General features: G+C 32.0%; 1 protein-coding gene across 1 annotated transcript in view; it reads right to left on the bottom strand.

Moving 5' to 3' along the window:
• Positions 1–3,422: 3,422 nt before the first annotated feature.
• The window catches only part of LOC106082131 (uncharacterized), a 30,490-nt gene continuing 15,594 nt past the window's right edge, over positions 3,423–18,318 (bottom strand). The window contains exons 3-5 of the mRNA XM_013244476.2: positions 7,288–7,882; positions 6,949–7,218; positions 3,423–4,172 (exon numbers count right to left, since the gene is read on the bottom strand). Of these exons, the coding sequence (XP_013099930.2) occupies positions 3,652–4,172; positions 6,949–7,218; positions 7,288–7,882 (1,386 nt within the window). The 3' untranslated portion in view covers positions 3,423–3,651. The remainder of the gene's footprint in view (positions 4,173–6,948; positions 7,219–7,287; positions 7,883–18,318) is intronic.

The raw sequence follows: 18,318 nt of genomic DNA, 5'->3' as shown, positions 1-18,318 counted from the left end.
TATGGCAGCTATAACCAAATCTGGACCGATATGGGCCAAATCAACGGAGGATGTCGAAGGGACTAACAAAATTTACTCTCCCAAATTTCAGCAAAATCGGATAATACATGTGGCTTTTATGGGCCTTAGACCCTAAATCGGAGGATCGGTCTATAATGCAGTTATATCCAAATCTGAACCGATCTGTGCCAAATTGATGAAGGATGTCGATGGGTCTAACACAACTCACTGTCCTAAATTTCAGCAAAATCGAATAATAAATGTGGCTTTTATGGGCCTAATACCCCTAATCGGAGGATCTATATGGCATATATATCCAAATCTGAACCGATCTGGGCCAAATTTATGAAGGATATCGATGGGCCTAAGATCCTAAATCAGCGGATCGGTCTATATGGCAGCTATAACCACATCTGGTCCGATCAGGACCAAACTAATGAGGGATATCGAAGGGCCTAACACAACTCACTGTCCCAAATTTCAGCAAAATCGAATAATAAATGTGGCTTTTGTGGGCCTAAGACCCTAAATCAGAGGATCGGTCTATATGGCAGCTATATCCAAATCTGAACCGATCTAAGCCAAATTGATGAAGGATATCGAAGGGCCTTACACAACTCACTGTCCCAAATTTTAGCAAAATCTTATAATAAATGTCGCTTTTATGGGCCTAAGACCTTAAATCAGTGGATCGGTCTATATGGGGGCTATATGAAGATATAGTCCGATTTAGCCCATCATCGAACTTAACCTGATTATGGACAAAAAAAGAATCTGTGCAAAGTTTCAACTCAAAATCTCTATTTTTATAGACTGAAGAGTGATTTCAACAGGCGGACGGACGGACATGGCTAGATCGTCTTAGATTTTTACTATGATCAAGAATATACAATATATACTTTATAAGGTATAAAGGGTATATACGATTCGGCCCGTCCGAACTTAGCTCTCTTTTACTTGTTTTTTTTTTTTTTGTTATTTTCAAGCTTTTATTTATAATTTGTAATTTGAACTCTGACACACTGTTCTTGTTCTGCTCTTTAGTCATATAAATAACACAATCATGATAATCATGGTTTCATTTTGCCAATTTTCAAATAAATTTTGCAAAAACTTTACAACACGTTTTACTCGGAGTTGCACAGGTGAAACCAAACCACATGTGGTTAGGTTAACCACATGCGGTTTAAGGTGGGATACACTCGTGCCCATGATAGTCATAGACAACTAGTAAGTTGTATTTTATTTACATTGAATTGGCAAAAAACTAACAAAAAACACCTGCAAACTTTTGCTTTGCTGATAAGTATTTGAGAAAATGGCAGCTTATTTCTATTGGAAAACTTTTTCTTTTATGATTTGTTTCGTTAAACACTAACATCAACGCAAACATTTGTTGCTAAGAGGGGGGAAAGGGTGTTAAGCTCCCGAACTACCCCTCCTCAAATTAGGCTTCAAAAAAAACAGTAAAAACAACAGTCTGTTCTCTCCTGTTTTTTTCTTGTGTTTCACTCTGCAAATAAAGACATTAAGGCTTATTTGTTTGGTTTTTTTTCGCATGTTTTCACATTTCATGTGGCTGACTGCAGCTCCTTCGAAAAAAGTAGGTCAACAACAATTTTGGTGCTAAATTGAAAAAGGAGAGTACGTACGTACGCACCCACTCAAAGATAAAACAAACTTTCCAAGAACTTCAGCACAACATTTGCTACAACGCACTCACCACCATCAGCCTAAAAGTATGCTTCTTTAGGTTTAGCTGTATATAAAAGAAAGTGTTTGGGGGGGTGTAGGTGTGTGTTGGTTAAAAGCGACAGCAGTGCACATACAAAACCACTTTAAATTTGTTGTATAGCGCTTGTTAACATATTTGTCGCGCTCGCTGTTGTTGGCGCCTAAAAGTAGGCAAATATTTTCGCCCTCTCATACACATATAGGTGATGAAAAATAAATTTTAATATTTAGGAGGTGATATTGCAAATAACCGGTTAAAAACATATGTCTGCTAAATGTGAAGGTTGTGGTGGACCTATTGAAAAGTACAAAATTTTTAAACGGTCAACTTAAATCCATCTGTTTGACTGAGCGCACATTAACCTGGATAGCCCTGGGGTTGCCATGTGGCAATTCAAAAATTTTGTTGAGTTTTTTTTTCTTGTAACCAACACTCAGGGGATGTCCCCTATAAATACAGTGCATTGCGTTGGCGATTAGGAAAGTTAAGGATTGGACAGATATCACACTGTATCTTCATGCCCAGAACATCAAGAGCATCTGACTGTTCAATGCCTATACCGTCGACAGTAGTTCAGTGAATAGGTTATGAGACAAGAAACAGCACTGCACTCGGAAATGGCCATCAAATACTGGGAGAGCGTCTCATCCATAATACGCCTCCTGTCCGCAATTTTTTGAGGACTGGGCCTATGGTCAAATGAATATGAATGACAGGCTGCTGTCAACGGGAAATAAATAGACTGGATTCAAAGTCAATGAAAATAAGGAAAAGGGAAGGGAAAAGAACAGAGCCTGGTGGTACACCTGCGGTCGGTATAATTCGAACTCGATATAATTCGAACTCGATATAAATCGAACGAAGTTGTTACCGACTTCTAACAAGTGTTGTTTTGTCATTTTTGTAATCTTCTAAGCCCTAAGCGGGTTAAGTTTTTCTTTTAAACCGATTCCAAAGCATTTTTTCCTCTACAAAACATCAACCCGAATCTTTTCCATTTCAATTTACAAACCCCTAAAACAAAACGCAATTCACTCAACAACACAAAGTTGTTGTGGCAACAACAAAAGTTGTGAACAAGAAATTTCTGTTGGCAGCCATTGGAAGTGATAAACCCGCATGTAAATTTCCAGCATTGCGGACGTGGTTGTGGATGCTGCTCGCACTGGTGTTACTGTATCTGGAGTGTAAAAATAAAGCACCTCATAAATTGGAACTTTGCTGGAGCAACACAATTTTGGCGGAATAAATTTCGCATTACCACAAAACACCAACAAAAACACTGAGAATTTTCATTAGGTGAGAGGTGAAGTTTTGGGAGCTGCTGCATTTGGTGTTTTGGCATTTCCATGTAATTTATGCCAAACATTCATTCGGCAGGCTCGAACGAGAGGTGTGACACAGGAATAAAAATGCTAAAATCATAACACAACTGAAACAATAACCAACCAACCAACGAGACAAGAAAACATAGGCCAAACTCAGCAAGAACAAAATTTGGAGTGGTATGGTAATTTTCATAGAGTAAAAGATTAAGGAATTTAATCCTTAATTTAAGAGTAAATTTGCGTAATAAGTTTGTCATTCTAAAAATAGGGACCAGAAACCAGTTTTCATTCATTCTCCATCTTAGCCAGTTTTTTTAATTTAAAATTTCTTTATTGTTTTCTGTTTCTGTACTCTTTAATAAATAAATTATTTTTACACATAAATAAATAAATTAATTAATTAACATCTCATTTTCACAATTCAAATAAATTACTACATCAGCTTACAACTAGCTTTGTTTGTTTGTGTTTTGTGTTTTAACCTTTCACTACATTTTGCACCCAAGTTCCAAAACTTTTCTTATTTTTTTGTTTAATATAAAGTATTTACACTATTTCCTAACATGCCTGCAACTTCGGGTTGCAGGCTCAATTGAAAAAATCCAGCAGGCTATTCAACAATTGATAGGCAAAACCACTCTCCGCATCGGCAGCCTTCTTTTTCTTGTTCTTCTTTGCCTTTTTGGCCTTTTTCGTCTTGGCCTTGGTGTCCGTGGTAGTCTCAGCGGCTGCTGGTGCTGCATCCGCCGTTGAGGCAGCATCATCATCCATCATTTGTGTAGCATCTGTTGATTCGGTGCCTTTGGCATCTTTGCTTTGAGCTGCATCGGCATTACGTGTAGCTGCACTCACTGGGGTGGCTGAAGCAGCAGCTGGTGCTACTGCTGCTGTTGGTTTACTTTCATCTTCATCATCGTCGCTCAATTCATCCAAGAGACCAGCCAAACTAAAGCCACCATAATCGGCATCGGCAGGAGCTTCTTCGTTATCGGCATCATCATCGGCATAATCGGGTTCAGAGTCTTCGTCATTTTCGGTTTCTTCTTCTTCCTCGTCGTCGTTTTCCTCATCGTAGTCATCTTCATCGTCATCATCATCATCACCACCAGCTGCAAGGAAAATAAAACAGAAAATAAGAGATCAGAAATGTTAACAAAAATGAAGAGAAAAGTTTTCCTCACATGAAAAACATTTGCAATGAACCTTTTCATAAAAAAATTCTCTAAAGTTTTTCATAAAAAATTTCATTTTAAAATTTTTTACAAAAAATTTCGCTATTATATTTTTTCATAAAGAACTTTTCTATGAAAAATTTCATGCTGAATTTTTTATAAAACAATGAAACACAATATAGCAACGAATTTTTTTCATTAGGAATTTCACTATGAAAATATTTCAGAATGAAATTTTGTTTTAAGAAATTTTTAAGTATGAAATTTTTCATAAAAAATTTCAATATAAATTGCTTCAAAAAAAATTCAGTACGAAATTTTTTATAGGAAAATTTTTAATGCACGTTTTCATTTCACTACGAAATTTTTCATAAAAAATTTCACTACGAAATTTTGTCAAAAAATTTTCACTACGAAATTTTTTTATTATAAATTTCACTAAAAGTTTCATAAAATTTCATAAAAAGTTTCGCTACGAAATTTTTTCATTAAAACTTCGAAATTTTTTATTACAAATTTTACTACGAAATTTTTCTTAAAAAATGTCACTACGAAATTTTTTCATTAAAACTTCACAAGAAACTTTTTCTTGAAAAATTCTACCACAAATTTGTTTAATGAAAAATTTCACAATGAATAATGAAAACTATTTCACTGTGAAAGTTTTGCATTGAAAAACTTAACAATGAAATTATTTCGTATAAAAATTCACAATGAAATTTTTTCTTCAAAATTTTTTATAAGAATTTTTTTATGAAAATTTTCACAATGAAATTTTCCAGAAAAACTTTCACTAATAATTTTTCATAAAAATTTTCACTACTAAATTTTTTCATAAAAATATCATTAAGACATTTTTTTATAAAAAATTTCGCAATGAATATTTTTCATGAAAAATTCCACCATACAATTTCTTAACAAAAAATTCCACAATCAATAACGGAAACAATTTCACTGTGAAAGTATTGCATCAAAAAATTTAACCATGAAATTTTTTTCGTATAAAATTTCACAATATTTTTTCTTAAAAATTTCAATATACAATTTTTTTATTAAAATTTCAATATGAATTATTTTAATGAAAGTTTCACCATAAAAATATTTTGCTTAAAGAAAGTTTGCTATGAAATTTTTCAAAAAAAAAAATTCATTATAATATTTTTTCTCACTTTTTTCTCAAGAATATAATATTTTCTTTGAAAAATTTCACAGTGAAATCTTTTTACAAAACAATTTAACAGCTATTTTTTTATAAAAAAAAAATTATTGTGAATTTTTTTATGAAAAAGTTATTGTGAATTTTTTTATGATCACATTATTGTGAATTTTTTGTGCAAAAATTTCACCATCAATTTTTTAAATTGTTTCACAAATGTCACTATGAAATTTTTTATAAAAAAATTCACTATGAAATTTTTTATACAAATATTTAAGCATGAAATTTGTAATTTTTCGAAATTCCACAAAGAAAAAAAAATTTTTATGAAAATTTTGCAAAAAAAAAAAACCCAGTGAAATTTTTTTATATAAAATTTTACAATGAAATTTTTTTATAAAAAATTTTACAATGAAATTTTTTTATAAAAAATTTCACTTAAAATTTTTTCAAGAAAAGTTTTACTATGAAATTTTTTTACAAAAACTTTCACTATGAATTTTTTCATAAAAAGTTTCACTGCAAATTGTTGCAAAATACATTTTACAGTAAGAAATTCGCTGTGAAATTTTTTCAAAACTTTCGACAATTTCTTTTTTCATAAAATATTCCACTAGAAATTTTTCCATAAAAACTTGCATATGAAATTTTTTCAAAAAAAAAGAAAATTCACTTAAATTTTCCCATAAAAAATTTCACAGTAAAATTTTTTCAGAGAAAAATTCTCTATGAAAATGAAATCAACATTTCACAAAATTTTCATGGCAAATTCCAGTATGAATTTTGTCATAAAAAGTTCGCAACGAAATTATTTCATACAAAATTGCGCCATGAAAGTTTTTCTAAAAAAATTCACGATGAAAATTTTTCATAAAAATTTCATTATAATTTTTTTTCATAAAAATTTCACTATGAAATTTTTTTATTCAAATTTCATTATGAAATATTTTTATTAAAATTTCATTATAAATTTTTTTTATAAAAATTTCACTATGAAATTTTTTTTACAAAAATTTCACCATGAAGTTTTCATAAAAATTTCACCATGAAATTTTTTTATAAAAATTTCACTGTCAAATTTTCACAGAAATTTTTTGCTGGAAAATCTTTATAAAAAATTTCACCACAAAAATTTTTAATGAAATTTTTTATTTGCAATAAGATTTTTTCAATTATTAATATATTCATAAAAAATTCAACTAAGAAATTTTTTCATAAAAAATTTAACTAAAAATTTTTTTCATTATAAATGCAACTTTGAAATTTTTTCATAAAAATTTAACTATGAAATATTTTCATAAAAGATTTAACTATAAAATTTTTTCATAAAAAAAAATTTCAATGCGAAATTTTTTATTGAAAAGTTGAATACGAACTTTTTTATTAAAAAGTTAAATACTAACTTTTTCATTAAAAAGTTCAATACGAATTTTTTCAGCAAAAAGTTCAATACGAAGTTTTTGTTAAAAAATTCACAGTGACAAATACGAGAACCTTATCATAATTTCAAAAGGTTTGTATTTTTATCTTAATATCCTCTTCATTATCCCCACTTACCAGCAAAACCGAAAATGTCATCCTCATCATCGTCTTCCTGTTGCTTAATAGACTCACTGGGCAAAGGTTCGGCTTCGGCTACCCTTAAACCTTCAGGGCCAAATTTGAAACAGGAGACACGCAAAGCAGCTTCAACTTCATCATCAGCTCGCAACTCAAAGCCTAAGCAAGCCTTGAAGTTCTCACTAGCCTTGGAGAGACCATAAATGCGGCCGCAGAATTGGGAATAGCCTCCAGGAAGACCAACACAAATGGGACGAGCACGTTTGCCTATATAAATAAATAAAACAAGTAACCATCAGAAATTCTCCCAGAGTTTAGCTTAAGATCTCCACTCACTTGAAACAGTTCTGGTGATTAAGGTTAGATCTCCATATTTCAAACTAACCGACATTTTCTCATTGCCCAAATAGGTCATTCTGGCACAACCGGGTCCCTTGATGGGAATGAAGGGCAAATTGAAGGCACGACAGCAATCACAATGATTTCCCGAACATTTACAATATTTGGCAATTAAACTCTCCTCATCCGGCTTAGCGGGTGTAGTGGGTTCGGCAACGGATTCTGCAGCGGCGGAGGTCACTGCAGGCGCATTAGTTGCTGCAGCAGCAGGAGCGGCTGCTGCAACTGCTGTGGTCGCAGCAGATTCTCCAGCTCCTTCAATGACATTGTCTTCGGTGGCAGCTTCAGCTTCTGCCTGATCTAGAACATCATTGTCAAAAATTACCTCATTCATGCTGTCCAATGGTGCTACATTGGGATCAATTTCCTCAGGTGGTAAGTCCAATTGTTTGAAATGTTCGGAAATTTTATCGCCCCGACGATATGAAGCCGCATGTGTGCTGACAAGGCAGGCCGCCAGGGCCAAGGCCAATAGAATTAAAGAGCTTCGCATTTTGTATGGGAAGAGTGTGGAAAAAATAGAGAACTTAAGCTGTAAATAGAAAAAAATTGGACAATTTTTAATAACATATGGTTTTGAAGGAAAAAAATTCTAAATGAAGAGAACTAAGAACTTGAACTCTTTCAAACAAAAGATCGTATTATGAGCTTTCTATGAAAAAATTTCATGATGAACTTTTTATGAAAAAAGTCTTTAACGAACTTTTAATGAAAAAAAGTTAATATTGAACTTTTTATGAATAACGGTAAAACGGAAAAAAGTTTATAGTGAGCATTTTTAGAAAAAAAAGTTCATGAAGAACTTTTTATGAAACAGTTTTAATGAATTTTCTATGAAACAGTTTTAATGAATTTTCTATGAAAAAAGTTCATAATGAGATTTTTATGAAAAAGTTCATAATGCAGTTTTTAAGAAAAAGTTCATAATGAGCTTTTTAAGAAAAAGTTCATAATGAGCTTTTTAAGAAAAAGTTCATAATGAGATTTTTAAGAAAAAGTTTATAATGAGGTTTTTAAGAAAAAGTTCATAATGAGCTTTTTAAGAAAAATGATCATAATGAGTTTTCTATGAAAGAATTTCATGAAAAAAGTTCGCGAAGAACTTTTTATGAAAAAAGTTCATAATAATCCATTAATAAAAAAAGTTCATAATGAGCCTTTTGAGAAAAATTTTCATAATTAACCTTTTATGAAAAAATTCATAATTACCTTTTTATGAAAAAGTTCATAATTAACTTTTTATGAAAAAGTTCATAATTAACTTTTTATGAAAGAGGTCATAACTAACTTTTTATGAAAAAAGGTCATAATGAACTTTTTATGAAAAAAGGTCACAATGAACTTTTTATAAAAAACGGTCATAATGAAAGTTTTTAATAAATCTTCTTTGAAAGAGTTCATAATGAGGTTTTTGAGAAAAACGATGATCTTTTAAGAAAAAGGTTCATAACGAGTTTTCTATGAAAAAAATGAGGTTTAATGAGGCTTTTGAGAAAAACGATGACCTTTTGAAGAAAAAGGTTCATAACTAGCTTTCTATGAAAAAATTTCATGATGATCTTTTTATGAAAAAAAAAATTCGCAATAAACTTTTTATGAAAAAAATGCATAATAGTCCTTTAATGAAAAAAGTTCATAATGAACTAAAGAAAGTTCATGATTAATTTTCTTCATGAAAAAAGTTCATAACGAGGTTTTCAAGAAAAAATTAAAAATTAAATTTTTATGAAAAAGTTCATAATTATCTCTTTATAAAAAAAATTTATAATGAACTTTTTATGAAAAATTTCATTTGGAGCCTTTTAAGAAAAAGGTTCATAATGAGCTTTCTATAAAATATTTCATAATGATCTTGTTATGAAAAAAGGTCATAATGAACATTTTATGAAAGACCGTCATAATGACATTTTTATAAAAAAAAGGTTGTAATGAACCTTTTAGTAAAATGAAATTTTTCATAAAATGTTCGCTGAACTTTTTCATAAAAAGTTCATTATGATCTTTTTCATAAAAAGTTCATTATGAACTTTTTCATAAAATGTTCATTATGCACTATTTCATATAAAGTTTATTATGCACCTTTTCATAAAAAGTTCATTATGCACTTTTCATAAAAAGTTAATTATGAACTTTTTCATAAAATGTTCATTAACTTATTTTATAAATTGATAACGAACAATCATACAAATTTTCATATAACGTTCATTATAAACTTTTCATGAAAAGTAATTTTTCATTTAAGCCATGTTTTATGGGAAGGTATTTTTTTACAAAAAGTACTTTTTTGTAGAGAAAAGTTCATTATAAATTTTTTCATAAAAAGTTCCATATGAACTTTTTCATAAAAAGTTCCATATGAACTTTTTCATAAAACGTTCCATATGAACTTTTTCATAAAAAGTTCCATATGAACTTTTTCATAAAAAGTTCCATATGAACCTTTTCATAAAAAGTTTCATATGAACTTTTTCATAAAATGTTCCATATGAAATTTTTCATAAAAAGTTCCATATGAACTTTTTCATAAAAAGTTCCAAGGTTCCGTTTAGAAAAAAGTTCATAATGAAGAAAAAAGTTTATTTGGAGATTTTTAAGAAAAAAGTTCATATTGAGCTTTTTAAGAAAAAAATCATAATCATAATGAAAAAAATTCTATGAAAAAAAGTTCTTAATACACGTTCTACGAAGAGAGTAATATGTATGTCGAAGTTCGGTGCAGCGTGTTTGATGTGAAAAACGACATTGATACTATTATTGCCACTTAAAATCCCCAAATTTTTTGTCAGCTCTCTATTCGTTTGTTTTCTTCAAAGTAAATCTAAAAATTAACCTTCCACAACTCTAAAAAATTTCACTTTTATCACACTTCCGCAAAACCAAATAAACGTTTATAAAGGAAAATCGGCCCACAGAAAAAATGTCTTCAAAATATCGTATCACAAGGCCAAAAAATTATTGACGCATCATATTTAAAGCAGGCATGCTAACCAAAATGAAGGCATACAAAATTTCACCACTTTACATACCAAACAAATCAAGGCATCACACATCGATACAACAACAACGACCACAGCATATCCATAATAAAAATCCCATATTTATAAAAATAACAATGGCAAAAAACCAAATAAATAAATATTTACACACCTCAGAAGCGAGGCGATAAACAATGCCGCTACATAATCAAACAAAGGTTTACCCTTTGGAAAATTAATTCACAATGAGAGTGAAATTGCCATTGGAATTTAAATGCCAAATAGCCTGTGTTTTAATTTAAAGGCCTGCCCGAATTGCCCTTATCGAATGTCAAAGTTTGTTACCAACTTTTGGTGTTATTTAATTTCAATGGCCATGAATATTCATTCATATGCCCCAAAAGGTGGGGGGGGACGGCATCTTTATGTAGCTCCCTCATTAGAAGAATAAACTTTAAGATAGACAGACAGATAGCAGCCAATAGCGTCTCATTACGGATGTCTTAGCACACAAAAGATGACAGTTTCTTCAACTGATAGTTGTTACCTTTGATATGTCTGTCCAGCCAACCATCCATATGTCCGTCCATCCAACTGCCTGTCAACATTACAAACTTGTTGATAAGTTTCCTATCGACAGCTATTCCAGTTAAGAAACTCAAAGAAACAACAACAACAACAACAAAACTTCTCCAAAGAAATGTTAAAAGAAATTCCAACAGAATGTCTCGACTTTTGTCCAAGTTGTTGGTGAAATTTGGTGTTGTTTGTTTTGACGCTTTTTTTTTGGTGTGCGGGGTTTTGTTGTTGCTGTTGGGGAATTAGACCTGATCCGCCTTGCTTTATGTTGCTCTATGCCAAGCGCACCCCACACACACACACACACAGAAAGAAAGTGTGTGTGACCAAATAAAAGGTAAATAAATTCAAATTCATATTTGTAAATTGTTTTCTTTATAACGACCCATAAGCGTCAACAATTTTTGTGCTGAACGAACGACCTGTCACATGTGTACGTGCCCACACTTATACACATACAAACGAAGTCATTTGGACAACCTAATATCATTATTGTGGTTAACGAAATTCAAGACAGTGGGTGAATTCTTATAAAAGCCCTTAAACATCAAAAACAGCAAAATACAATTCATAATGAACTTTATCATAAAAAAACTTCTACATTTTTCACAAAAAGTTCATTATGAAATTTTTTCCTAAAAACTTTATTATAAACTTCTTCCATAAAAAATACATTATGAACTTTTTCCATATAATGTTCATTATGAACTTTATTCAAACAAACTTCACTATGAAGCCTTTTAATGCAAGATTTTTTAGGAACTTTTTCCTTAAAAATTTACTATGAACTTTTTTCATAAAAATTCATTATGATTATTATTATGAAAAGTTCATCGTGAATTTGTTCATAAAAAGTTCATTATGAACTTTTTCATAAAAAGTACATGATGATTTTTTCATAAAAATATCATTGTGAAATTTTTCATAAAAAGTTCACTATGATTTTTTCATCAAAATTTTGTTATGAACTTTTTCATAAAAAGTTCATTATGATCTTTTTCACAAAAAGTTCAATCTAAAATTTTTCATAAAAAGTTCATTATGAACTTTTTCATTAAAAGTTCATTTTTAACTTTTTCATAAAAAGTTCATTACTTTTTCATAAAAAGTTCATTAACTTTTTCATAAAAAGTTCATTAATTTTTTTTATAAATTGTTCATTATGAAATCTTTCAAAAAATTTACATATAACGTTCATTATAAACTTTTCATTAAAAGTAATTTTTCATAGTAAGAACTTTTCATAAAAAAAATATTTTAATTAAAAGCCATTTTTATAGAATGCTATTTTTTTACAAAAAGAACTTTTTTGTAGAGAAAAGTTCATTATGAACTTTTTCATAAAAAGTTCATTGTGCACTTTTTCATAAAAAATTCACTATGAAATTTTTCATAACAAATTCACTATGAAATTTTTCAGAAAAAGTTCATTATGAACTTTTTCATAAAAAGTTCCATATGAACTTTTTCATAAAAAGTTCCATATGAACTTTTTCATAAAAAGTTCCATGAACATTATTATGAACATTTTCATAAAAAGTATATTATGAACTTTTTCATAAATATTTCCATATGAAATTTTTCATAAAAAGTTCCATATAAACTTTTTCGTAATTTGTAATTGTTTTTCATAAAAAGTTCATTATTAACTTTTTCAAAAGATGTTATTATGAACTATTTCATAAAAGGTTCATTATGAACTTTTCATAAAAAGTTCATCATGAACTTTTTCATAAAAGGTTCATTATTAACTTTTTCAAAAAAATTTTATCAAGATTCATTATGAACTTTTACATACAAAGTTCATTATGAACTTTTTCATAAAAAGTTCATTTTGAACTTTTTCATAAAAAGTTAATTATGAACTTTTTCATAAAATCTTCATTAACTTCTTTTATAAATTGTTCATTAATTTTTTTATAAATTGTTCATTATGAACATTTTCATAAAAATTTACATATAATGTTCATTATAATATTTTGATGAAAAGTAATTTTTCATAAAAACTTTTCATAAAAAAAAATTTATTAGAAGCCATTTTTGCATTAAACATTTTTTTATAGACAGCCATTTTTGTAGAAAACTATTTTTTTTTAAGAATTTTTTTGTAGAGAAAATTTCATTATGAACTTTTTCATAAAAAGTTTCATATGAACTTTTTCATAAAAAGTTCCATATGAACTTTTTTATAAAAGTTAATTGTACACTTTTTCATAAAGAGAACCATATGAACATTTTCATAAAAAGTTCATTAAATTTTTTTATAAAATGTTCATTATGAATTTTTTATTAAATGTTCATTATGAACTTTTTCATAAAAATGTTCAAATAACGTTGATCATAAACGTTTGATAAAAAATACTTTTCATAAAAGAACTTTTTTCATAAAAAGCTATTTTTTATAGAAAGCCATTTTTTATAGAAAACTATTTTTTTACAAAAAGTACTTTTTTGTAGAAGTATTTTTTCTTAAAAATTCTTTCTTCATAAAAGTACTTTTTCATAAAACAAAATTCTTCATAAGGAGTACGTTTTTCATAAAAAGTACTTTTTTGTACTGTTTGGACTAATTTAAAACAACAAGTGTGTACTAGAGGCCAACTTGGCGCAGAGGTTAGCATGCCCCCCTATGACGCTGAAAGCCGGTAATCGAATCCTGGCGAGAACTTAAAAAAAATGTCATCGGTGATTATCCCCTCCATTTTACTAGCAACATTTGTGAGGTACTATACTAAATTTCCCATGAACATTCCATGAAGAAACAGGGGATACTTCTCTCATATCAATGAGTGCAATCCGATTACAGTTTTAAGCTCAACGATAAGGGGCTTCCTTTTTTATGCCTAGTCCGAATGGCGTGCCTAAATCGGACATCACTCATTGATATGTGAGAAGTTTGCCCCTGTTCCTTAATGACCAGTTGAGGATTTAAAATGCATATCGTGTACGGGCCATTCTATATGCTGCAGTTGATAGATCTTCAATTCTATATGGTGTTGTTTTCTGGTGGACAGTGCTTTAAAAAAAACACCTACCATTAAATATTTAAACCGATCCAAAGAATGCCAGTTTCCGCATTACATCCGCATTTGAGGACTACGCCATATGAAGCATTGGACTTAATGCCACAAGGATGCAGCTACAGGCATTCTTGATACATTGCCTGGGATCATTGTCTCAGCCGCTATTGGGTAAAGATACCGAACCGCTTTACCTGATAGAGACCATTTGTACATATACCATCTCAGGCAGCCAGGCAGGTCCTTGACTGTCGCAGACCTTTCAGCGAAATGGTTTAACAGTTTAAAATCACCTACTCTGTGCCACTGAAATATCCCAGGGAACTGTAGAGCAAGCATGCTTGCAAGACTAGAAACTATCTTAATCATACCGGGGTATGTGAAATCTGTGGGTGTGCCTCTGGCTACATTTTATCTATGAGGTCTTATATAACGAGCATACAATCATTGAATGGGTCCCGGGATTTTTGAATATGAGAACGAGTCATTTCCTTTTAGTTCTCCTAGAGTCTTGCCGGAAGGAAAAATTGAAGTGTTGGAAAGCACTCCAGGTCACCCACAGCCTCCGGCTATTTCGTGGTGTTGCAGGCGAGCGGACCAATCAGGGGTATTCCCAACCTTTTCAATAGTTCATCGGCCGTTCCTTGAGTTTTGCATTCAACTCAGTCATATAATTGATAGCTTTTCCTTCCTTGGGCTGAAGACCCGACTCACTGACTCACAGTTCCTGCTCGGGCGCCACTGTCAAGACAAGTACAGAAATTAAGAAAGGAGACTATAGAACTTCTAAGTTCAGAGGATATGAACAATCACAAGTTATTGGGCTTAATTGCAGACTGTCACAAAAACCTAAACTTATCTAATCTTAGTGCTGGGCACATTATGCTCCAGCAGGAGGTTATACGTGGGGAACAAGCCCAAGGAAGATGTACTGGTTACATATGACCATTTTATAACCTAGTGCTGATTTGGGAGACATTGATATGGAGTAAGGAGGCCAGCGTAGTGCAGAAGTTAGTATGTCCGCCTATGACGCTGTACGTCTGGGTTCAAATCCTGGGAAGAACATCGGAAAAAACTTTAACGGTGGTTATCGCCTTCTAATGCTGGCGACATTTATGAGGAACTAGGCCATGTAAAAACTTTTTCCCAAAGAGCTGTCGCACTGTGGCACGCCGTTTGGGCTCAGCTATCAAACAGAGATCCCTTATCATTGAGCTAAAACTTGAATCGGACTGCACTTTTTGATATGTAAGAAATTTGTCCCTATTCCTTAATGCAATGTTCAATAGCCATTTTTTGTGGATAGCTGTCTCTCACAATGCTCATTTATGACGCCCTTTAATGTAATCAGCGGCGTTCGTGTATTATTTGCTGCTCCAGGCCACAGAGTTCTGGTAAATAGAAAGAAGTTCGGGAAACTGTGTATAATGTGAAATGATGAAAGATGATAATGAAAATATCCAAAGACTGACCTTAAGTGTCAGGGAGTGACGGATGACAAATTGTGAGAGATTGAGTTCTTGATTTTTATGTATGTGTTTCTAACAATGGATAAGTTCAATATTTCTTCGCAACTACTTTATTAGATTGCTTTTCATCTCATTCCTTCCACTGTAAAAATAATATATTGTAGGAATAGGCAGTGAAATAAAGTCACATCTAGGAGACCATTTGAGCTGTCTACAACGACCCTTATTGCTTCTATGGCTCGTGAGTACGTTCACACAAAAATACGTGCTTACCTACCCACCTACACATTGGCATAGCCAAAATTCAAATAGTCTAACATTACAGCAATTGGCACGAAGTAAGCAATGCCTTTAGGCCAATTTTAAGATGACTGTTGACAGATGCTAGTACCATAAAATCCATCGGTGTTAGGCATTTAATAAAATTGTAATGATTTTAAATTCATGTTGAAAGGAAGGTGTCAGTGAGATGGTCATTTATTTGTGAAGGTATACGTGTTGAAGTGATAATTTGTATAGCAAAGAAGGAAAAGTGCCTTGGGCCTCTTGCTTGCGGCAAGAAATTGAGCAAGAGGAAGTTTAATGATTTAATTTAGATATTGAAATAGCTTGAATGCAGAATTCCCTAATAGAGGGTTAAGTCACTTTCCAAACCATAAAGTGGGTGGGTCCCATGAGTATAATTAAGTTTGCCAAAATCTGCCTATTGTGAATGCTAACAAATGTCATTAAAAAATTTGTTCTCTGGCAGAATGCGGCATATTGCACATATTTTTATACCCACCACCATAGGATGGGATACACTAATCTAGGCTTTCCGTTTGTAACACCTCGAAATATTAATCTAGGACCTCATCAGGATTCACTGAATAAAATTAAACCAAACGATCCGACGACATACATTTTTTTTAAATTTTTGGCAGTAATTGGCATTGAGGATGTCAACATGTTCTCTTTTTACATTCATTCTTTGTTTACATTTTCTCCTATTTGATGACATTTTCAATCGGCAGATTTGACATCCTTTATAATGTTCATGGGGCCTGTCCACTTTATGTTTTCGCAAATGACCTAACCTTCTATTAGTGAATCCAGGGACCCCATATAATATATATATTCTTGATCGTCTCGACATTCTGAGTCGATCTAGTCATATCCGTCAGTCCGTCTGTCAAAATCACGATGGCGATCGAACGCGTAAAGCTAGCCTCTTGAAAATTTGCACATATACTTAAAATTGATGAAGGTCGTTGGGGATTGCAAATGGGCCATATGGGTTCAGATTTGGGTATAGCTCCCATATGAGCCGATCCCCCGTTTTGACTTCTTTAGCTCCAGAAAGCCGTAATTTTTGTCCGATTTGACTGAAATTTTGAGTGTAGACAGGCGGACGGACATGGCTAGATGGACTCAGAACGTTTAGACGATCGAGAATATATATAACTTTATGGGGTCTTATATTCTTAACCAAAACAAGTAATGGCCGCCCAAATCTTATAAACCCTCCACCATGGATCGCATTTATCAAATTTTTTGACAGGTTTCTCTTTATTGGCAAACAAAGGTTAATGAATAAGAACTGTTATCCTGGTTTGGATGTTGGAGACCATAGTAGAAGTCATTATGCAAAATTTCATCCAAATCGGATAACAATTGAACTCTATAAAGGCTCAAGAAGTGCAAACGGAAGAACCATGGTACTTGGAACCATTTTTGGAAGTCGGAAAATCGGAGGTTTTAATGTCATGTAAGTTTGGATGTGTGATGAACTCAATTTTTAAAAGACTTTATTTCAACCCGATATTCTCATGATGTCCGATTTAGGGGTGTTGTCGGCGGTGAGGAAGTCCCCCAGACTCTCGGCCCTAAAAAAAATACCAGCATTGTGCACTTGTGTCAATTATCATTTATTTAAACCTTATATTGCCATAGGTTTAGGGGAGTTTATGGAATGAAGCGTCCTCAAACACTTGGCCTCAAAATTTGTACTCTTCGGAATGTGTTTTGGGAAAGATGCGGTGCTCCACTTCATGGTCCCACATTTGGATATCATATTCGTATTCTACTCCCAAATACCTTTATTTGAACCACATATTGCGATGCTCACCAATGTGGGGTGTTTTGGGGAATCGGTAAACCCCCCGAAAATTGGTCCCGAAACAGGGGATCCATTTCGTACTATTCTCCCCAATACATTTCATTTGTGCCCCACATTGACGTGATCGGTAAATATGCCCTAGTTAGGGGTGTTTTGGGGAGTAGGCCCTCCAAACACTTAGCCCTGAAAATATATCAGCATCGTGCTCTACCTCAAATATTTGAGTCCCCCAAATCTTATCCGAAATTTGTATACCAAATTTTTATTTTTAGGTTACTATTAGAGAGCACACAAAATTTCGCTTAAATCGCACCACTCATCACCGAGATCTAGCTTTTCCGAATATTAGGGTAAGGGGAAGGGTCCGCCCCCCTTCAGATATCAACAAATGTAGTACCCTATTTTCACCACGTGACCACCATTATGCACCATATGTGAAAATTCCAGGAAAATCGGTTCAACCGTTTTTGAGTCAATAGGGAACACATAAACAAACATACAAACAAACAAACACAAATTGATTTTTATATATAAGAAGATTGGGTTTTCATTTTATTTTGCCATACACAATAGAGGGTTTCTGCAGGTGGCCACACTTATTTGTGAAAAACCTATCATGGCAATCCTACAGATATTCTATATAAGCCTGCACTGGTAATGTATGCAGTACTTCGATGCCATTTTCATACAAATTTTATAGCACTGCACTATATAATACTACAATAAAACACAGCTAACTTTATTTTAGTGAATTCAGGCGTTACCTTGTTAAGTGAATTCTGGATCAGCTAGAGATTCTTATAGTTTGTAAAACCCCGTTTACA

This window comes from Stomoxys calcitrans, chromosome 4, assembly GCF_963082655.1.
Source record: "Stomoxys calcitrans chromosome 4, idStoCalc2.1, whole genome shotgun sequence".
NCBI classification, from domain to species: Eukaryota; Metazoa; Arthropoda; class Insecta; order Diptera; family Muscidae; genus Stomoxys; species Stomoxys calcitrans.
This window is presented reverse-complemented; position numbering and strand designations above follow the sequence as displayed.